Genomic DNA, 19,326 nt, shown 5'->3' on the forward strand with positions numbered 1-19,326 from the left:
TGGGTGGTGCACTGATAAAACCAAGGATTACAATAGTATACATAAATGGATAAAAACAAATATAAATGCATTTATTAGATAGCTGAAATATTTATGCATAGTTAACAATATTTGCACAGATGAAAGATGGTTTAAAGGTGGTTTTAATAAACAAATATACAATTTACAAATAAACTATGTTTATAGTGAGTCAGCAAATAACAATACCATGTTTCTCACAAAATAAGACCGGGCCTTATTTTTTTTGACCCCCCCAAAAAATGTCTAGGCCATCTTTTCAGGGGTGACTTAATTCCCACTCCCCTTGCATCCTCGGGCGGGTGGGTGGCAATGGCTTGGATGTTGACCTCGGCATTGGTGGGGCACTTCGTATTGGGAGACCTTCCGCTACCATTGCTTTTCTTTCTCCCCATGCCGCCATGGCATTTGGCGCATCACCGCGGCATTTGGTGCAGCCACATGGGGCCAGCCAGGGCTCCTCCCTGCAACCGGAGCCCAGTGGAGACATTCGGCTGTGGACAGGGAGGCGAGGCCCAGTGCAGCTGACAGGCAGGCCCTTCTGCCCGGCGGCAAAGCTCTGGCCAAGGCAGTGATAGCGCCCACCCATCCGCACACAACGAGGCGAGGCAACGGCAGCACTGCTTCCCTGGCCAGTGGGTCCAGCAGAGAGGGCCCGAAGCCACCCATCCTTTCCACCCATCGCCCAGCCCGTCCCCATCCCGACGCATCTCCAAATGCGCCGGCAGCTCCAAACACTGCAGCGGCATGGGCATCGGGCAGAGGCGCTCACTCAGCGGGGCTCAGCTCGGAGGAGGACATGGCGCGGGCCGTTGCCTCGCCTCCCAGTCTACAGATGGGTGGGCGCTATCACTGCCTCAGGCAGCCTCTCCCAGTGGCCCCTTCAGGGTCAGACTGGAGGGACTTGGGAAGCCAAGCTCGCCCTGGCTCTTTCACTTGGCAGGCAGGTGCACACCTGCAGCTTGGTTTTCCGGCTTTGCCCAGCCCGCCCGGCTCCAGCGCGGCCCTGGCGGGATGAGCGGAGGGCCCAGTGGTGAGGCGCTCACTGCCTTCGCCAGAGCTCCGCTGCTGGGCAGGAGGGCCCGCCTGTCAGCTGTGCTGGGCTCCCCAGGCAAAGCTCTTCATGCTCTGCCCAGCGTCAGGCAGGGATGGGGGCTTCTCCTGGGGTGGGCCAATCCTGCGCTGCGGCCCCGGGAGATTCACCTCCCCATGTGGGGTTGGGCTGCCCTCTTGGGCAGGGGAGGCTTTGTCGTAGTAGGCCGGCGTTTTTAAAAGAATAGGCTTTGCCTTAGAAGGATACCTGGGAAGGCGGCGACAGGAGCGCCTGAAGCCGAGTGTCTCTGCCAGGCTCCACCAAACGCCATGTGGCTGTGCCAAACACCATGGCGTTGCTCCAAATGCTGCGGCAGCACGGGGAGAAGGGAAAGTAATGGTGGCAGAAGGTCTCCCGATACGAAGTGCCCCACCAATGCCGAGGTCAATGCAGGCAGCACCCTATCCGGCTGTGCAGCAAAGTACTTGGTGACAGTAGGGAGGTTGGTGGCAAGGCATGGCGCTCCTAACAGCAAGCCCCCCCATTTCCCCCCATTTCGCATGTTTAATATAGGCCTTAATTTGGGGGGAGGGGCTTAATTTCATTTTATGCCTATAAAACATGCTGGGACTTCCTATTGGGGGAGGCCATATTGTTGGAGAAATACGGTAGTTTTCATACTACATTGCTATCATAACCTAGTATATTATATTTTTAGTTGTACTATAGATTTACTTCCAAACAGAATGTTTATCCACAGCCCAGCTGTTGTTTTTCATCCATATTAATGTGGATGGTTATTATTTAGGAACTGTTGGAAATGTAACATAACACTGTATAAATGAAGATTGTTTCTTTGAAGGCTGCATTGGAGTTCCTTTGAACTACGTCAAAGGCAATGTGATGCATGTTTATGTCAAATTTGCAGGAAACAAGATGTAAAGATGTTTGCAAATATAAAGAAACAAAGAGAATTCTATGTATTGTAAAGTTACCACAAAATAGAATAATTATTAAAGTTCATCATGTCTATAATAGTTAGCATGCTATTCAGAGTTGTTTAATAATGCTGTTTTTAGAAAACAATTCTCTGGCTAATTATTAATTTGTTGATTTTACCAATGAATCTATCAATGAATCAATAATATTTATCTAATCAATGACTAGCAAAATTGGAGATAAAAGTAAGATATAGTTCAGGGGTGTCAAACTGGCAGCCTATGGGCCGCATGTATCACGCCCACCCCAGCTCTGTGAAGAGAAAAAACGTCACGAAATGTCACATGACAGCAATGTGACACCCCAAGTTTGAGGCCCATGATATAGTTGGTTAAGATGTAATTAACATTGTTTAAAGCATTACTTTTCATTTGATGCATCTTAACTAAAAAATTGACCTTGTCAATGAATTCAGATGAACTCTTTTATTAGATAAAAATGCTGTCAAAATTGATTATTTAAGATCACAGCTGTTAGAAGGAGGTATCTTAGAATCAGGTCTTACCATGTAATAGCTGATCTTAATTTGTCTATACTGGCTTAGATATAATTGCTAAATAGTTCAGTATTGAGGAAATTAACTGAAGTGTAACTTTAGTAAGGAGAAAACAAGTAGAATAAGACTAGAGAACTTGATATTTTTACTGCCACTCAGGCCTATGTTCTAGTTTTGCCAGTGGTATTAGCTGAAGGATGATTCCAGCATAATTTGTCTTATTAAAAACCATAATTCAGAGCTTATATAACAATTCGATCTTCTGCCATAATTTGTTGTTATTGTATATCTCATTTAGTTTTAAATTTATGTGGTTTTTTTGCTGTACCTAGAAGGTGATGTGAAATATAGAGCCCATTTAAGCTCTAACTAAAGACAAAATTTTCTCAAACAACTGGAAAATCTTTGTGAACAACAAAGAATGAACTTTTGAGCACTGCCACTATTTGATTGTTCTGCTGTGTTAAATTCTAGAGCATAATTTATATAATAGAAAACCTTAGTCTTGTAATTTTCAGATCTTGATTGTTTGACAGAAAGTCAAATACTGACATTATTAAATGCACTAACTTCACAATTCATGCAGCCAGAGTTGAAAAATCAAATTTATGTCTGAACCCAAGATAAGCAGATTCTGTAGAGGCACAAGCAAACATAGACAAACATTTATGAAGATCTGTTTCGAGTCTGAAAAAGTTGGAGAGATTTGGGAGCATCAATATTTTGGGATGCCCAAAGATTAGATGACAAAAATGTACATTGAATGTAGTATATCCAAGCAAAGTTGAGCAGTCTGTGTGACAGATCCTTTTCCACAACTATATTTCTGAAAGTTTTAAAAAACATTGCTAGCAACAAGAATAAATACTAAATAATTTAATAAAATCTACTTTTTCTGAAACCCCAATACAAAGTGCATTATGGTCAGTAAGGTGTGCAAGGAACTTTCTTCATTAATTAATTTACTTAGCAAAGGCAATCAACTATAATAAAATATTTTTTAAAAAAGCTAACCAAGGTCCTAAAAACATAAAAATAATAGCATCTCAGCAAAATATAATGTTAAGATGTTTTCTTCCACCTCAGCCTTAATGGGTCTTGATATTATTTCGCCTACATGGAGGAAAAGAGCAGCCTTCAACAAAGCAAGTTCCCACTTCTCTCTTGCCTGCCAAAAAGGATGTGTGAAACATCATTTCAATCCACCCTGCCCTCGTGATTTCCCCCGCTTCCTTTTCTGAACGAGGGACGGCGGCAGATGGTCTCGAGTGGGTAGAAACGAAGAGCGTTGATCATCAGTTAACTTGGCTCAGAAGCCCATCTAGGCTGGCGCAGTTTCCACATCCGTGTGCCAGAGAGAAAGGGCGCGAATTAAGTTTCGCCCTTTCAAGAAGAGAGCGAGCGGACTTGTCAGCGGAGATTCGCCTTGATCCCTCGTTGCTTCTTTCGGACCTCCGAGAAGAGGCGCCCAACTGGAGCGGACCCGAACGGGGTCGGGCTCCACTTTACGGCGTCCTCTACCTGTGCCGCTGCAGGTGGGAGGCGAGGAGCTGCTCCTTTGGAGAGGCGTGAGGCATCAAGGAGCAGCAGGTGGACCGGTTTTCCTGCTTTCTTGCCAAACCGACAGGCATCCGCTGCCAGTGGCGGGGAAGATAAGAAGTCCCTCTCCCCCCCCCTTCCCTTATTCGTCGTGGTCCGTCGCGGAGGCGATAATGAAGGGGGGGCGGATGACGCCACTGAACCTCTTCGCCTCGTGAATGTCGAACAAAGGAACTTCTGCTGAAGGAGAAAAGGTGGAAAGGGAGCCGGTGCTCTTCCCCTGCCGGAGGCTCCTGACATGAGCGAGAATGCGCGCGCTCCTACCGGGAGATAAAAGCCACGAGCGGACCGGTTTTCCGCCGCTCCAGTTGCTTTTTCGCCTGGATTCCCTCACGGTTTCAGAGGAATTCGGTGCTCGGGACCTTCCCGCTCCCGAGGCTATTTATTTTCCATTGGGGAAAAGAATTGGCTTTGGGGTTGCTTTCTGAATCACCCCGCCCCCTTCTTTCTTTATCACTGTCGGCTCGTCTTGGATGGTTTCGAAGTGTCGCCCGTTTGGATGCGGGGTATTGCTGGAGGTGTCCTATTTTCATGTGCTGCTGCCTTGTCGGAAGGTGTAAGAGGGAAAGGCAAAAGTCAGAACTACGCTGTGGTACGTCTAACCGGACCTCGTTGTGCTCCGAGCAGGGCACTTTTGCGAAGCGAATTTGTTTGGAGCTCTCCTTTCATTGGAAAACAAGAAGCTCTTCGCGCCTTGCTTCGAGAATGGCCTTCACATTTGCTGCCTTCTGCTACATGCTCTCCCTGGTCTTGTGCGCCGCTTTGATCTTCTTCGCCATCTGGCATGTGAGTACATCCTTTCTACAGGTTCCCCCAAGTCCATGCATTTAACTTTCCTCCATACTTAGAGCAGAGAACTTAGAATAATAAGAGTTGGAAGGGACCTTGGTGGTCTTCTAGTGACTAGTCCAATCCCCTGCTCGACCAGTTGTCCTGTACCATTTTAGATAAATGATTGTCTGGTCTTTTTTTTTTTTTTTTTGAAAGCTTCCATAGATGGAGCACACAACTTCTGAAAGCAAACTATTCCATTAGTTGAATGCTCTCACAGTTAAGAAATGTCTTCTTAGTTCTTGATTGCTTCTGTCCTTGGTTAATTTCCAACCATTTTTTCTTGTCATACCTTTTGGTGCTTTGGAAAATAGTTTGACCTCCTCATCTTTGTAGGAGCCCCTCAAAAATCAGAACAGTGCTATCATGTTAACCCTAGTTCTTCTTTTAATTAGACTAGACATACTCAATTCCTTCAACCGTTCTTCATATGTTTTAGCCTCCAGTCCCCTTACTGTTGCTTACTGTTTTCTTTCCAGAGTCTCAACATCCTTTTTTATATTATGATGACCAGAAGTGGATATAGAACTTCATACACACATAATAGTTATATGTCTGGGAGATCATTCTGGGATCTGACCGAACTGGAATCTTTTGGAATAAGTGTAATATAAGCTTCTGACCATGTTTTAGGTATCATCTTCTTTAACATAGCTTCATTCATGACTTCTAGCAGTGGAATCTTTTAATTGCTAGTCAACTCAAGCATGAGATAAATTAGTTAGAAATTATAGGACTCATCCAAAAATGTTTTTCAGTGGAGGAACTCAGTTCTCAGCTACAGGTTCAGAACACACCCTCCTATTCAGTAAATGAGAGCAGGCAATGAGAGAGTGCCTTCTAGTTGCACTACCTAAGTGATTGTGTATTAATTTGGAACAATAGAAGCACCACAGACAGATATACTGTACATAGAGTTTCTCTTTGTCATGTGCATGCAAATGCTGGTAGAGTATGGTTCCTTTTTACCTGAGCACACACTTTGGCATGAAAGGCTACATATGATCCTACTATACTTGTCACAAACTGATTCTTGATATATCTATGGAGATTCTCAATCATCCAGGTCATGGTTGCCCCAAAGGTGCTTTTCCAAAAGGCAAATGTAGTTCCTTGGTTTCTTCCTTGAAAATGTTTCACTTCTCATCCAAGAAGCTTTCTCAGTTCTGATTGAATGGTGGGGAATGGAAGGACTTATATTATTTGCAGTTTTCTGGTCCTTAGCACTTGTGGAGGCCACTTGGGGGTTTATCTGTAACCTCAGAGTCACCTGAATCACAGTGCAAATGGGTGTGGAGCCTTATTGGGACCGCGGAAAGGATTATGTTGTGGACAGGAGATAAGTGGTGTTGTATCCTTTCCCCTCTGTTGAGAGAGGGCTGTTCAGTTTTAACATAGATGGCCTTTTTGAACCCTCTTTCATTCTAGAGGTCCTCTCTGTCCAGAATGTAAACTTTGCTGTCTTCAAAAAATGACCTTTGTCTTCCAGATGCAGATGGACTGCTGAATCCTGTCTTGATGGTTTGTTCTCCTGTATTGTGCCATGCATTTGTGAAGAAACAGCCACTTATTTATAAATAAATAAATTTCAAGCCAGAACAGTTATTACCTAGAACAGTCCCCATTTCTCCTTCTCTTATGCTTCTAATGCAGCTCACTATTTCCTTTCTCATTTCAAAGTGGGTGAAGGCATGGTTACTGAACAGTGAAAGTAACTTGGATGTCTTGGCAATACCTTATCCAGAGTTGAATTTCTGAAACTCTTCAAATAAGTTTTGCTTAAGGAGGTAGGGGACGAATAATAGAATAATAGAGTTGGAACTGCACCTTGGATGTCTTCTAGTCCAACTCCCAGCTTAAGGCATTTATAAACATTCTCATAAATCAGTAAAATAGTCTTTTACTATAGTCTTGAAAGCATGTTCTCTCCCCCACTCTAAATTCCAAAATGAGAAGTTAGTTTGATGCCTATTGTGCTAGCTGAACAAATGTGGTGCACTGGTCTTTCTCCATCATTGCCGAACACATTACTACTATAATTTAGAAGACCGTATGGGGTATCAGGCCCACTCAGATTTATCAAGAGACTACTGAAAATGAAACACTGTTGTCATTCTGAATATGGTGTCACATTGCCTTTTCTCCTTCCTGCTGGCTTACTTATCACTGACTTGCATTGCCAGTTAGATTAATAGCTCTTAGGTTGTCATTGTAGTGGTGTTTCTCCTCAAGGCATTCTAAACTGCATCCATTCCCCTTTCATTTTTTTAATGTGATTGTAATTAACAATTTGTTAATTAGCTATCTGCCAACTGTTATTTCATGTGGAAAGTTGGACAAGGTGCTCTTCACATCAGGAAATGACTAAACACAGAATGTACTTGTTTTATGTTATCACATAGAGTAAGCATTTATATGTTCTGACTGACATGTTGCTTAAGTCCTATAAATATCTTTGAATAGGGACATCTTGTTCTGACAATTGATACAGGCAGTGGGTAGGCTGAGTATGTTCCGCCTTGCCAATTCTCGCAATGATGCAGAATTCTCAGAATAAACAACATCTTTTAAGATATCATTTTATTTGAAAGTAAAATCATAGCAGAGACCAATCTTATTTTTTCTAAAATTCTATACTTGTCCATTGTATAAGTATATTGGAATAGCAAGTCATGATGTTTTAATTTCTGCTTTAAGCATAATCTATTATACCTCAGCATATTCAATGGCAATTGGCTACTCAACATTTTAAACAAAAGTTTCAATTTCACATTTATCATTGAAAATGAAAAACTGTAAAACGTCAGATTTGGAAAAACAGGTAGTAGCAACAGGAATAGCATTTAGATTTATATACTGCTCCATAGTGCTTTACAGCCCTCTCTGAACATTTACATCAGCATATTGCCCCCAACAACCTGGGTCTTAATTTTAACAACTTCGGAAGGGTGGAAAACTGAATCAATCTTGAGACTATCAGGACTGAACTGGCTGTGGGCAGAATTAGTCTGCAGTACTGCATTCTAACCACTGAACCTTCAGGGCTGTATCAATTATCAGTACCTAAAGACTTTGGCAAATAAAAAAAACCCCACTAATCTCTGAGTAAGGGCAGACCTGTCCTGAAAGTAGGCAGTGGAAAATTATTTCAATGTCGTTGCCAGGAAATCTGTATGGAAGTGTAGATTTGATCAACAGGAACTAAGCAGCACTTAACCAACTTTGGCTGGTCTTAAAAAGTGAAGGATGGTTAGATCTGATTAGTGCTTGGATGACTGATTGTTAGAAATCTCAAGAATGTAGAATTGGTTGCCAAGCAAATTACATATACTGTACAGTAATCACTAGGAGTCATGCTTGATTCAAAGCAAATTTAATTATTTAAAGGCAGGGTCATTTATTTAATACAATATTTTTACTCATTGTCCTATTTGAGGTATTGAAATACTTCAAGTCATCTCCAGAGGATAAAAAGGAAAGGAACAAACATATGACACATAAGAAATGAAGAACTACTTGAAATGGTAAAAATGTAACCAAAACTTAGTAGGATTTATATCCACTACACTAGTAGATTAACATAGGCTCTACACCGGTTTCTCCTTTTGCTGCTAAGAAGGGTATAGTGACCCACAAATGAAGCCTTTCCATTTTGTTTTCTATTATAGCAATTCAGGGAATTTGAATGACAAAAAAGCTCTGCCTCTTTTAGCTACAGAATTTTTCTTGCAGTCAAGGAGGTAACTATAATAACAGAATCACAATGAATCACAACTGCTTCACATTGCTACTATACAGTATCTATGGGAATGAAAGCTGGACATAATAGGAAAGACATGAGCATCATGGAAAGTAAGCAGAGACTGTAAGCACTTTATGGTTGAAAGATGTGTTTTTAATTGGTGCTCTAGAGTTTGAAGATCTGCTTACTTGATTTCCACTTGGTTCATGTGTGCTACGAGAAAAAGCAATCTCACTGCTAGAGAATAGGAAAAATGTAACAACACTAAATCAATTCTTAAAGTGAAAGCTTTTTTTTATAATGTAATTTATAATGGGACAGATGTTCCATTACTGCTTTGGGATTGTTCTGAAAAAGAATCTATGATTGTATGCCCATACCTACAACTAAGTAGTACAGAATAATATGCTCTTGAAATAATCTGCTTGTTGAAATGGGCATAACTGAATAGAAATTAGAATAGAATAGAATAGAATAGAATAGAATAGAATAGAATAGAATAGAATGGACACACAAGGAATTTGTCTTGGTGTAAATACTCTCAGTATACATAAAGAAAAGACACATTCATTAAGAGTCAAGAATCATAACGTACAACACTTAATGACAGTCATAAGGTACAATCAACAATCAAATCATACTAGGAAACAGTCAATATAAATAGTAAGGATACAAGCGACAAAGTTACATTCCTACAATCACAAGTGGGAGGGAAGGGGTGATAAGGAGTGATGAGAAGATTAACAGTAATAGTAGTGCAGACTTTGTAATAGTTGAACAGTGTTGAGGGAATTATTTGTTTAGCAGAGTGATGTTTTGGGAAAAAAACTGTTCTTGTGTCTAGTTGTTCTGGTGTGCAGTGCTCTATAGCATTGTTTTGAGGGAAGGAGTTGAAACAGTTTATGTCCGGGATGTGAGGGGTCTGTAAATATTTTCACAGCCCCTCTTTTTGACTCGTGCAGTATACAAGTCCTCAATTGAAGGCAGGTGGGTAGTAATTGTTTTTTTCTGCAGTCCTAATTATCCTCTGAAGTCTGTGTCTGTCCTGTTGGGTTACAGAACCAAACCAGACAGTTAGAGAGGGGCAGATGATAGACTCAATAATTCCTCTGTAGAACTGTATCAGAAGCTCCTTGGGCAGTTTGAGCTTTCTGATTTGGCACAGGAAAAACATTCTTTGTTGTGCTTTTTGATGGCGTTTTTGATGTTAGGTGTCCATTTTAGGTCATGTGACATAGTAGAACCTAGAAATTTGAAGGTCTCTACTATTGATACTGTGTTGTCTAGTATTGTAAGAGGTGCTGGTATGGGAGGATTTCTTCTAAAGTCTACCACCATTTCTACGGTTTTGAGTGTGTTCAGTTCCAGATTGTTCCAGTTACACCACGAGGCAAGTTATATAACCTCCTATCTGTATGCAGATTTATCATTGTCTCGAATGAGACAACTGAAACAAAGTAAACACTTAACTTGCTTTAAATAATTTTGTTTAGTAATGTGTTGTTTGACATCACATTTACAGTAGAATTTTAGCACTAATATGACAGTATGCAAGATCTCATAAAATAGTTATAGATATGGAATATAATGGCACAATTAAACTCATATTGTCATCCATAAATACCAAACAATAACAGTTAAAAACTGCACTTAGCTCTTATAAGTATAATTTTATAAAAACTGGATGCATGTGGTATAAATGGAGAGCTTTTTTGCTTTAAAGAAGATGACATTAGTTTATTTACGCAGGACCAAAGCAAAGAGGTTTGGGGGGGGCGGGGGGGTGGTATTCTCTGTGTTTGTGTGTATGAGAGAGAGAGACAGAGACAGAGATACAGAGAAAGAAAGAGAGAGATGTAAGTACGGAAACGTAATAGAGATCCTAATGTTTGTTTTGCAGTGTTGTGTCTCCTAATATGTTATCTGTCAATCTATCCTAATTTTCGAAATTTTCTTTCTCAAGATTTCCACTTTCAAGTTCCTTGTCTCATCCGAGCTTTGAATGTATTTCCAATTACTTTTCTGTACTGTAATATAAACATATCTCTTTCTCATTACAGGTAGTCCTCAACTTATGATCGTTTGCTTAATGACACTTTGAATTAACAACAGCTTTGTAAGGGGTGCTTTACAGCCTTTACAGCTTGTAAAGCACTCCTGACTGTTGCAAAATGTCACAAAGCCCCCCTCCCCCCATAGTCATGTGATTGTGATCTGGGTGCTTAGCAACCTGTTTGCACTTACAATTGCTTGGCAATTGTCCCATAATCATATGCTCACCATTTGCAAACTTCCTGACAGTTTCACCAGAAAATCAATGGTTGCAAGCTGCTGCCGTCTGCCCTTCTTGTTTCTGAGGGCTGACTAAAAGATCTTCCAGATTATCATTTTGTGCCTGCTTGCATGGTGCTGAAATCCTACATGCATGCTTGCACAGAACTGAAATCCTTCAACAGGGAGCTCTTTCAGTCAGTCCCCAAGACAAGAGGGAGCTTAAATGCAAGCAGAATTTTCAGCCCATGAGCAGAGAAGCAGTTCAGTAAGGTAAGGATCACAGGGTGGCCTGGGGGAGTCAGTGGGGGACCCAGTGCAAGTAACATGTTAATGTTGGGGGGCTGAAAATCCTGCTTGGATTTTGGTGTGGAGGATTTTCAGTCCTGAGACACTAGCATGCACCTATGCCAGGTTTCCCAAGGTTTCTCCCAGCCCTTTGAGGCATTCTACACTACTTTAGGATTCTGTCTGCTTAACAATTCGCAACATCATTTAATGACTGCACTTGGGAGTGCTAAGAATGCGGTAGTTGAGCAAAGCAGTCATATGACCTCTTGCTTAACAGCTGCTTCAATCAACGACCAAGATTTCGGTCCCACTTATGATCATAAGTCAAGACTACCTGTATTATGATGAGCAACTTGTATGATTTGTATGTGTAGTAACTGTTTCTCCTACAGTGTGATACAATTAATTATAGAATAAGAGAAAATGGTATTTCTGTTCAAATACATTTCTTTCTCTTTCCTACACATTATGTGCATTTTTCTTCAAAATACAATATTTTTTGTTTGGCAACTTTTAGGTTTAACCTCTTCTAATATGAAGCAGCACTGAATCAGAAGTAAAAAAATAAACCTGCAAAATAAGTTCCAGCATTCACTTGTTAGTTCTTGATTTGCCACTGGGATTGTGTACCAGACTGATATTAAGCGTGCCAGGCATACAGATTTAGCATAGCCTGAATATGTCTCTGGAAGCATATTTCAGACTATGTAGCAAGTACAGAGACATTAAATCCTTTTTGTGCTTTTATGAGTTTTAAAAGCTGCAACTTATCACAATATTGCATACATTGCATGAAAAAAGATTGATCAAACTTACGTTAGAGTGTGGTAGGTGACTTTCTACATTTTTGTTCTCTTTCACATCATAGAATACATATAAATGTTGTTGCAGATTTTTAACTGTAGCACTTGTGCAACCAGTTCTAATGAAAAATGTACAGAAATGTTGCAAAGTATTTAGGATGTATTTTTAAAATTAGTTTTATTACATCCTAGTTTGCTTTTAAAACAGCCATTACTTTTTGTTCAGCTTGTTGTAGCTGTAGATTCCTTTTGAAATTTATAACAAGTAAATAGAAGTTATTGTTTAAATAAGTTCTTTATTAAGACCTTCCTTCCTTCCTTCTCCTCTTTCTTTCTTTCTTTCTTTCTTTCTTTCTTTCTTTCTTTCTTTCTTTCTTTCTTTCTTTCTTTCTTTCTTTCTTTCTTTCTTTCTTCTTCATTAAGCCCTAGTCATCTCTCATCTGCACTTCTGCAATGTGCTCTACATTGGGCTATCCTTGAAATCCCTTAGAAAGCTTAATCTGATGCAAAGTGCAACAACTACAGCAGACTTTGGGGCCCCTAGGATGTCCCATATTACACCTCTGCTCCACAAACTAAATGGAGAACCTTACTTTTTCACCGTTGAATTTCATTTTATTAGATAGGACCTAGTGTTCAAGTCTATCAGGATTCTTTTGTATCTTAAACCTATTTTCTGGAGTGTTGGCTATTCCTGCCAGTTTGGTGTCACTGAACATTCAGAATTTTAGGAGATGTTGAGAATACTTGAGTGAAAGGATTATTAGATGTCATCCCTTTGATTCCGAAGAAACCAAAATCATGAGTGCTAACACAAATGTAAGATCACAGTACCAATCTGAAAGCAGTTCTTCCCTCCTTATCTTTATTTTCCAAAGAACTAAGGAGGGATCTTTCTGAAGTGTTTTCCATATCTCAATTCCTTCTATTAATGATGTTTTGTTTGATAATTGCCTAGGCTTTGGCTCTTCCTCCTGTCTCCCAAGGTTATTCTCACAGCCCTCAGGTGAGAGTGTGTAATGGATAGATGGATAGTCATGGTGGGCCATAACCAGTTTCAAAGCATGAAGTTATTGCATTGCTACCTTTTTCCCTTGGCCAGCAGTTAAACTGCCTACCTGCCAAATTAAGCATTCTAATATTGAAATGAATTTCAACCTTGGTGTTATTTTCACACCTTATACATTTGAAATAGATCTGTATTGAGTTTGAACCATTTCCCAAATTCTAAATGGATGGTGTTGTGGCTAGGAATTTCAGATGGCTCCCCTGTAAAATGGTATTGCCCATGCTTAAATACCTAGTTGTACATAGCACCTTAAACAAGAATGCAAGTAGCAAAACTCTTGCCATAATGTTGGGTACATGGCAAACTTACTATTGCTCATACTTTACTTTCACTGTTGTAGTTCAGAATCAAGAGAAGATCTGATGAAATTGCCATAGATCTAAGTAATATTTCAGTTTTTAATTACAAAATATTGGCATACAAATCAAGAATAAAAGCTCTTAGAATCACACAGAGTTAACTGTATTCTATATAGAAAAGACTAAGAGATTACCACACCCACACACCTTTTCCCTGCCTCGAAAAACTGCAGTGTGGGAGAGGAAAATGCTAATCTTTCTGTACTCTTATAATCAGGAAAATAAATGCACACTTAATTGGATTTATAAGTTTGTCTCCCAGTTGTTGTGCCTAAGCAATGTGGGGGCAGAGAAACTTTTATCACAAAATGATTACAGCCACATAATATATTCAACCTCTTTCTTTATGTATATAGGAATTTGGAAGATGATACCCCAAGGATATTGGAAGTAATTCTCTATTTGAGTTAAAGTTCTCTTTGGCAGCCTGTTTCTGTAAAAGCTATTTGTATTCTGAGGTAGTGTTCGCACTAAATGATAAATCATATCATAAATCATAATATTTTAAATTATAAATCATGATGTTTTAATATGGCATTATTAAATAATCCTTTGTTGGAAAACATTGAAAGAATTTGAAGGTTTATTATTTATTATTTAAGGTTATAGTATATTCCAAAGATTTTGAATGGCTGTATAATTGCATAGGGTGATTTAGGACATATATTATTACATTGTTACTTTATGCCTCATATAAAAGTTAAAATAAAAAAGTTAAATTAAAAAAAATGGAGAAAAAAGTTAAATAGATGTTTGCAATCAATCAAGTATCAAAAAACCTCTGCCCCTACCATTTTTACATAGATGATCTGAAGTTATAGGAAAAAACAGGATCTTAAATACAATCACCGCTTAATACTGTTCACATATAAAGCAATATACAATGCAAAATACAATAGTGGTGGCTAACCTTTTTTGGCTCCCATATCGAAAATTGCGCATGGCCCCACGCCTCTCTGCACATGTTTGTGCAATCCCCCATGTGTTGCGCATCTGCACATGCATGTGACATCCCCCCACGCACTGCACATCTCTGCACGTGCCTCTCCCACGCCCTCCCCGCACATGTGTGCCAGATACCAGCTGTTGGGCAACGGCACGCACATACACAGTGGAGCTCTTACAGGTGACCTCTCACATGCTGGCAGAAGTGGCTCTGCATGCCACTTCAAGCACACGTGCCATAGGTTCGCTATCACGGCAATAGAGTATATTGTAATGGACTTTGGCCTGGACAAATGTGTCACCTTTACCATCACCAGGGGAAAAATAATGAAAACTGAAGGAATCAAGTTGCCTTTTGGAAGTAACATCAAGTATCTGGATAAAGAAAACCATTACAAATATTGACAACATCAAACATACAGAAGTCAAGAAAAAGGTTAGTAGTGAATACATCAGGAAACTGAAGAGGATCTTGAAATCCAAACTCAATGAACAAATACCATCAAGTCAATTAACACCTGAACAATTCCAGTCATTAGATACACAGCTGAATAGTGGGCTAGATTAAAATAGAACTAAAATCCCTGTATTGCTTGACCTCTATCGAGGAAAATAAAAATATAAATTTAGTAAAAAAAATCATGATACTTTGACAGTTTGAAAAAAAGCCTTCAACATGATGAAGCTGATGACCCAAATGTTGAAGACCCAAACATTTTTTCTGTCTAATATATCACGTACTTGGTTTCCAAGTTCTTATAATAATATTTGAAAATGATGTTATCCAATGGAGGCAAACAAACAGACAAAAAATAGAAATACCTTATTTGCTATTGCTGCAAGAAATCAATATTTTTTATTTAAAAAAGTTGTTTTAAGCATGTCATTTGTTCCGAAATGTTATTTTCTGAAACTTTATGATATAATCCTGTTTAGCTTTATTTTATGGCTATAATCTTGTAATGTACCATACGTTATTCACGGCATTAAAAATTCACTATATACTTATTGATTCCTGATATCTATATTATTATAATGATAATTGCACAAAATATGCATGGAAATTAGGAGTATGATAACTAGGCTGCAGAGCTTGAACAATCAAGAGATGACAGTTAACAGATACAGAAAAGATTATCTTTTTAATATAGAAGTAATTTGGATTACTGCAGCCCAGCAACAAGAGCGCTGTTGAAATATATCTAACTCCCCCACCTTGCTCCCATTTGCCATAAGTTATTAATTATGATAAGTATGTACACAACTTCTTATTATGTAGTGGATGAAATTCCTTGTAACCTTGGGAACAACTTTACCATAAGCAAGTTTCTGCACTCGTCTGAAAATAGTTCCAGATGTTCCAAAAGACTTTGAATTCTGCATTTGAAATGAACCATGAATTTTCTTATAGTCTCATGTCTCTTTCATTGCAGAATATCAGCCAACACATTTTGTTCAACTGCTTTTACCTTGTTAGCAGAAAAATGTGTTTACTGCTGAAGAGCTACCCCCTAAAACTACTTCTAAAGAAAAGTAATGGTTTCTGAGTATATAAATAAGTTTTAAAAAGTAAATTTGCAAATATATTCAATAACATGATTTGCATCATTATTTTTGTATTTTTATCTGCTGTGTCAATATAAATTTTAAAATATTTTATAATTACCAAGATGCATTTGAAACAAGGTAACATGAGGATGAGAAAATATAACATACATTATTTTAACATAATACTTTTATAATTAAATCAGCTTTATCATCTGGTCTTGTGATTAATCTTTATCAGAAATTATATAAAATCATTATATCTCTCTTTTGATTGTTCTGACTCTTTAGAGCTACGTTCAGTATTGTTAACGCAGTACTTCTAAGATTACTATTTAAAGAATTCTAGCATTTCTGGAGCTTTAGAGGGTTAGAGATGGTGTCCTCTTAATTATTCATGGGAATCTGTGTGGGGATGAGAAGCAAGTGATGAAACATACATCATAACATAGCAATGCAAACTATACCTTCATATATTTCCACTGCAATGTCACAAAGCAAGTGCAGAGGGGTCTTGCAACATGGTGTAGAATCCATGTTCTATCCTTTTGGCTTCGTTAAATTAAAGAATATATGCCATATAATTACTGCTGTTTAAGGACAAGAATGTTAAGAGGTGCTTATTTTACAAATCTTTCTCAGGATCCCAATAAAATTTTATTTATTTATTTATTGAATTTATATTGCTGCCAAATCTCCCATGGCAACTCAAAATAGTGTGGATAAATTGGTACCTTGACTTAGGGATAAGAAAATGTCCCATCACAAAATATTCTGATTGAATGCTTAGTGTGCTTCAGGTTGCAATCCTATATTCATTTGCTAGTAAGCCTCAACTTGTCGACATTTATTTTTAATTGGACATATATAGGATCGTGTTGCAAGGCCGTCTTGCCATTACTGCAACTGGCAATAAAGGATAAATATGAAGTGAAGCATGACAAAAGGTGGCAGTATGGAAGGCTCTTATTCCACAATCAGCTGTCCCACTTCATGGTATTCCATATCATTCACTGTCAAAGCCTGATTACATAGCTATTTATAGAACATAGTTTTTATTAACCGTTTGGGGATTTTCTCTTTTCACGCTGAAATAAATTCCCAAATAAATTTCAAAACTTCCCAAATTGACCTTCTGGAAGTTTTGCTCATTTTCCCACGTGTGTAAGCAATATATGGTACATCCATACACTATATGACATTACAATGATATCCAACTTCTATTGGCTAGAGAGCTGCAAGAATATTCCTTATTTTATGTTTGTGCATGGAATACTGTTAAATTCCTTCCTCTGTAAATAATCTGCAACTCTTTTCTTCATTAGTAGAGACCATGGGACACAATCCTTTTTCAGTACTTTAGTTCTTCTTTCTGATAAAGAAAAATCATTACAACCTTTCCTTGCTTTTTTATTTTTGACAGAAGTGGAAAGCTACTAAAGGAGAAGGGGGCCAAAGACCTGTTTACATTGCATTTTGAATAGCTTTGATAGATTTTATGGAGGGAACAGTCACCTTTTAACGCTGCCAAACAAAAGATCCAAGAAAATTGGTTTTGTCTGGCTTTACAGCTTTTAAGCCTATAATGATTATTTTAAGTTTATGCAAGGTTACAGGATCCCTTTAGCTCCCTAAGCGTATTCTTAATGGCTCTTTCATTTTGGAGACTTCCATGAGATCAAGATAGATGTGGCTTTTACACTCTTGGTGGAATGACAGCACTCATGCTGGCCTATTCCAAGATTCAGGCACTTCCCTTCCCCTTTTCTTTGCTTGTTTTCAGAAATTTATTTTTAAAAATATATTTTTATTCAAACTTTTGGGACCGAATTTTTTAATTTAATTTAATTTTTTAATTATACAAGTTAGCTGTTTGATCACTTCATTGCCTAATTTTTATTGATTTTAATTTATTTCTTTGCTTATAGGTACATTGCCATTAGAAGAAAGCTGAGCAGCCACTAACATACTTTGTTAAATTGGAACATGCTGTTCAATTTTATATCCCAATAGCACAAAGCAATATAATGAGAAAGTAGATAACAAAATTGGCCCATGCTTAGGGAGAACTGTGGTCTACTTCCTTATATACTTCCTAGCAATTTTTGTTTTTCCCTTTAAGTGTTTTTTCTTCTTGATCCCACCCACAGTTCTTCTGCTGTTTCATATGTTACCCTTTGTATAAAATTCTGAGTGTATGTTTTAATTTCCTGATAGGTTTCATTTCCTTTTTAATTTTCTGTAGGTCAATTATTACTAATGCATGAAGCCAGATAAACACACTTTATCATTTCCTGCTAAGAAAAGTATCCATACTTTTTTACATCTTTCTTCTACCTACATAGGTTACTGATGTCAGTAAAATGTATGTGTAATATCAATGTAGGCATTAAACAGAAATGTAATGGATGTAAGTGGAAGAATTGGAAAATATTGAATTATAAAGAATAGAGACTATGATACTAGGAAGATTTTACTTTAAGGGGCTTACTAATTATTTTTTCTTTCAAGAAATTTAAGACAAATGGTAATTGGCAAAAGTAAATATAAATATACATTGAATATTCTTTTTTTTTTTGCAAATTTGGAATTAATAAATAGTTTAGATGAAGAACTTGCATGAATGGAAGTGTAAAACTCAAGCAATCTATTTTCTTTTAAAATATCATATGACTATGATTCATTTGCATTGGGTTAAGATTAGTCATTGGAGCCAATAAAAGGCCAAAGTTAGCCAACAGTTTGAAGCAATTTGAGATGTTTCATCTATGATAACTACCGTGTTTCTTATATAATAAGGCCAGGTCTTTTTTTTTTTTTTTGAGCCCTGAAAAAATGGCTAGGTCGTCTTTTCGGGGGTGACTTAATCTCCCCCCTTGCATCTTCAGGTGGGCGGGCAGCGACAGCTTGGATGTTGACCTCGGCGTTGGTGGGGCACTTCATTTCGGGGTCAACGCAGGCAGCACCATATACGGGGGTGCAACAAAAGTACTTCCTAACGGCAAGCCCTCCCCACCATTCCTCCCATTTCGCATGTTTTAATATAGGCTTTAATTTGGGGGGAGGGGCTTAATTTCATTTCATGCCTATAAAACATGCTGGGACTTCTTATTGGGGTAGGCCGTATTGTTGGAGAAACAGGGTAGTTATTTTATTTTTAATAAAGCATATTTCTTTTGTCCTACTGTCCAGTTGTTCAGATTTTGTTTTAGTATTAGAAAATAATACTCCTGTAAAATATAAACTACAGGAATGAGTTTGGTATATGCACCATGACCAGCTACTCTTAATTAAAAATGCTGATTCAAAAGCTCTGCTTCTTGCC

The 19,326-nt window shown here is 38.5% G+C and overlaps 1 protein-coding gene across 1 annotated transcript in view; it reads left to right on the forward strand.

Moving 5' to 3' along the window:
* The first annotated feature begins 3,831 nt into the window (after nucleotides 1–3,831).
* Nucleotides 3,832–19,326, forward strand: part of CNIH3 (cornichon family AMPA receptor auxiliary protein 3) — a 64,810-nt gene continuing 49,315 nt past the window's right edge. Inside the window, exon 1 of the mRNA XM_026695372.2 lies at nucleotides 3,832–4,931. Coding sequence (XP_026551157.2) covers nucleotides 4,677–4,931 — 255 coding nt within the window. The 5' untranslated portion in view covers nucleotides 3,832–4,676. The remainder of the gene's footprint in view (nucleotides 4,932–19,326) is intronic.

The sequence above is a fragment of the Pseudonaja textilis genome, chromosome 1 (genome assembly GCF_049901715.1).
Source record: "Pseudonaja textilis isolate UNSWEBS1 chromosome 1, rPseTex1.2, whole genome shotgun sequence".
In the NCBI taxonomy this organism is placed as follows: Eukaryota; Metazoa; Chordata; class Lepidosauria; order Squamata; family Elapidae; genus Pseudonaja; species Pseudonaja textilis.